The 1,146-nt window shown below is 42.9% G+C and overlaps 1 protein-coding gene across 1 annotated transcript; it reads right to left on the reverse strand.

The window, feature by feature from the left end:
* Positions 1–51: 51 nt before the first annotated feature.
* On the reverse strand, positions 52–1,143 carry LOC108357484 (scavenger receptor class B member 1-like; the record flags this gene model as incomplete). Its single annotated transcript, XM_017608556.1, has 4 exons — positions 52–305; positions 452–707; positions 768–971; positions 1,033–1,143. Coding segments are annotated over 4 exons (825 nt in total), but the record flags the coding sequence as incomplete, so codon positions are not given.
* Between the last annotated feature and the right edge of the window lie 3 nt (positions 1,144–1,146).

A 1,146-nucleotide genomic window follows, 5' to 3' on the forward strand; every position in this document is an offset into this window, starting at 1 on the left:
ATTTACTAGGAAAGAATCAAATGACTTGTCCTTTGAACACTTTTTACTCACCGATTGAATTTTGAAGTATGTTTCATGTACGCTCTTATTCGGTTTGAGTCCCACTACCGAGTCCAGCAACGACTCATCGGCTTGGTAAAAATGTGGATTGGATATATAGACAGGCGCGCCGTATTGGCAGGGGCTGATATTTTGTAGACCCTTCTTCGCCTCGTAGTCACTTGGATTGAAGCATTCGTTTTCCGGGTTGGTCGATGAATCGCCGTAAGAATTATCCGGCAAGATGTACAGATCAGCGCCGATGCCTAAATGTTTGCAAGCACAAATACATACATACATTAGTGTCCAAGAATAGGTCACACTTACCATCTTTTTGTACGCCTCNGATGCCTAAATGTTTGCAAGCACAAATACATACATACATTAGTGTCCAAGAATAGGTCACACTTACCATCTTTTTGTACGCCTCTTTGGTACTGCAAAGGTATGACGCGGCACAAATCCTTGTCGTAGAGGTACACCATATCCGATTTTGTTATGTCGCGCGGTGGAAAGAAGGAACCTTCCGAGGCGGCTATACGATTGCAGGGTGGATTGTGCCAGTGCGGTAAGTGATCGAGTCCATTGAGGCGATCTATATAACCGAATTCTTCCATGCCATGGTGTCCAGTTTTGATTGTTGAGACTTCGGTTAGTGTGCCATTGCGCTGCATAAGGAATCGATGGAGTTATTAGTCGAGCATTAAGATCTTGTTTTTTTTGCTTACCGCAATGAGCAGTCCCATACGCTCCATTGGACGCAAATGTTTTGGATAAAATCGATGCGCAAGGCTAACGAGCGCGTCATCATAGCCAAATACCAACTGATCGGCGGTCACATTGATGAAAGGCTTGAACTTGGCTGCTGTTAGCACCACAGAAATGGTCTTTGAGAGCAGGTAACCAAGTTTTGGACTGAGACTAGTAAGAGTCTGCGGATGAAGAACGAGGTAAGCGATTGCATGTATTTAGAAAATGTATTATTTAACTAACCAATAAAGGAATATTAGGTGTGACTATCGGAGTATTCTTGTCTATGCTCAATTCGGGAACGAATTGTAGAATTTTCTTGTGCTGATATGACACTGTTTGATTATCGTAGAAATG

Source organism: Rhagoletis zephyria, unplaced genomic scaffold (assembly GCF_001687245.7).
Source record: "Rhagoletis zephyria isolate East Lansing unplaced genomic scaffold, Rhagoletis_zephyria_1.1 Rzeph_scaffold_78417, whole genome shotgun sequence".
Classification (NCBI taxonomy): Eukaryota; Metazoa; Arthropoda; class Insecta; order Diptera; family Tephritidae; genus Rhagoletis; species Rhagoletis zephyria.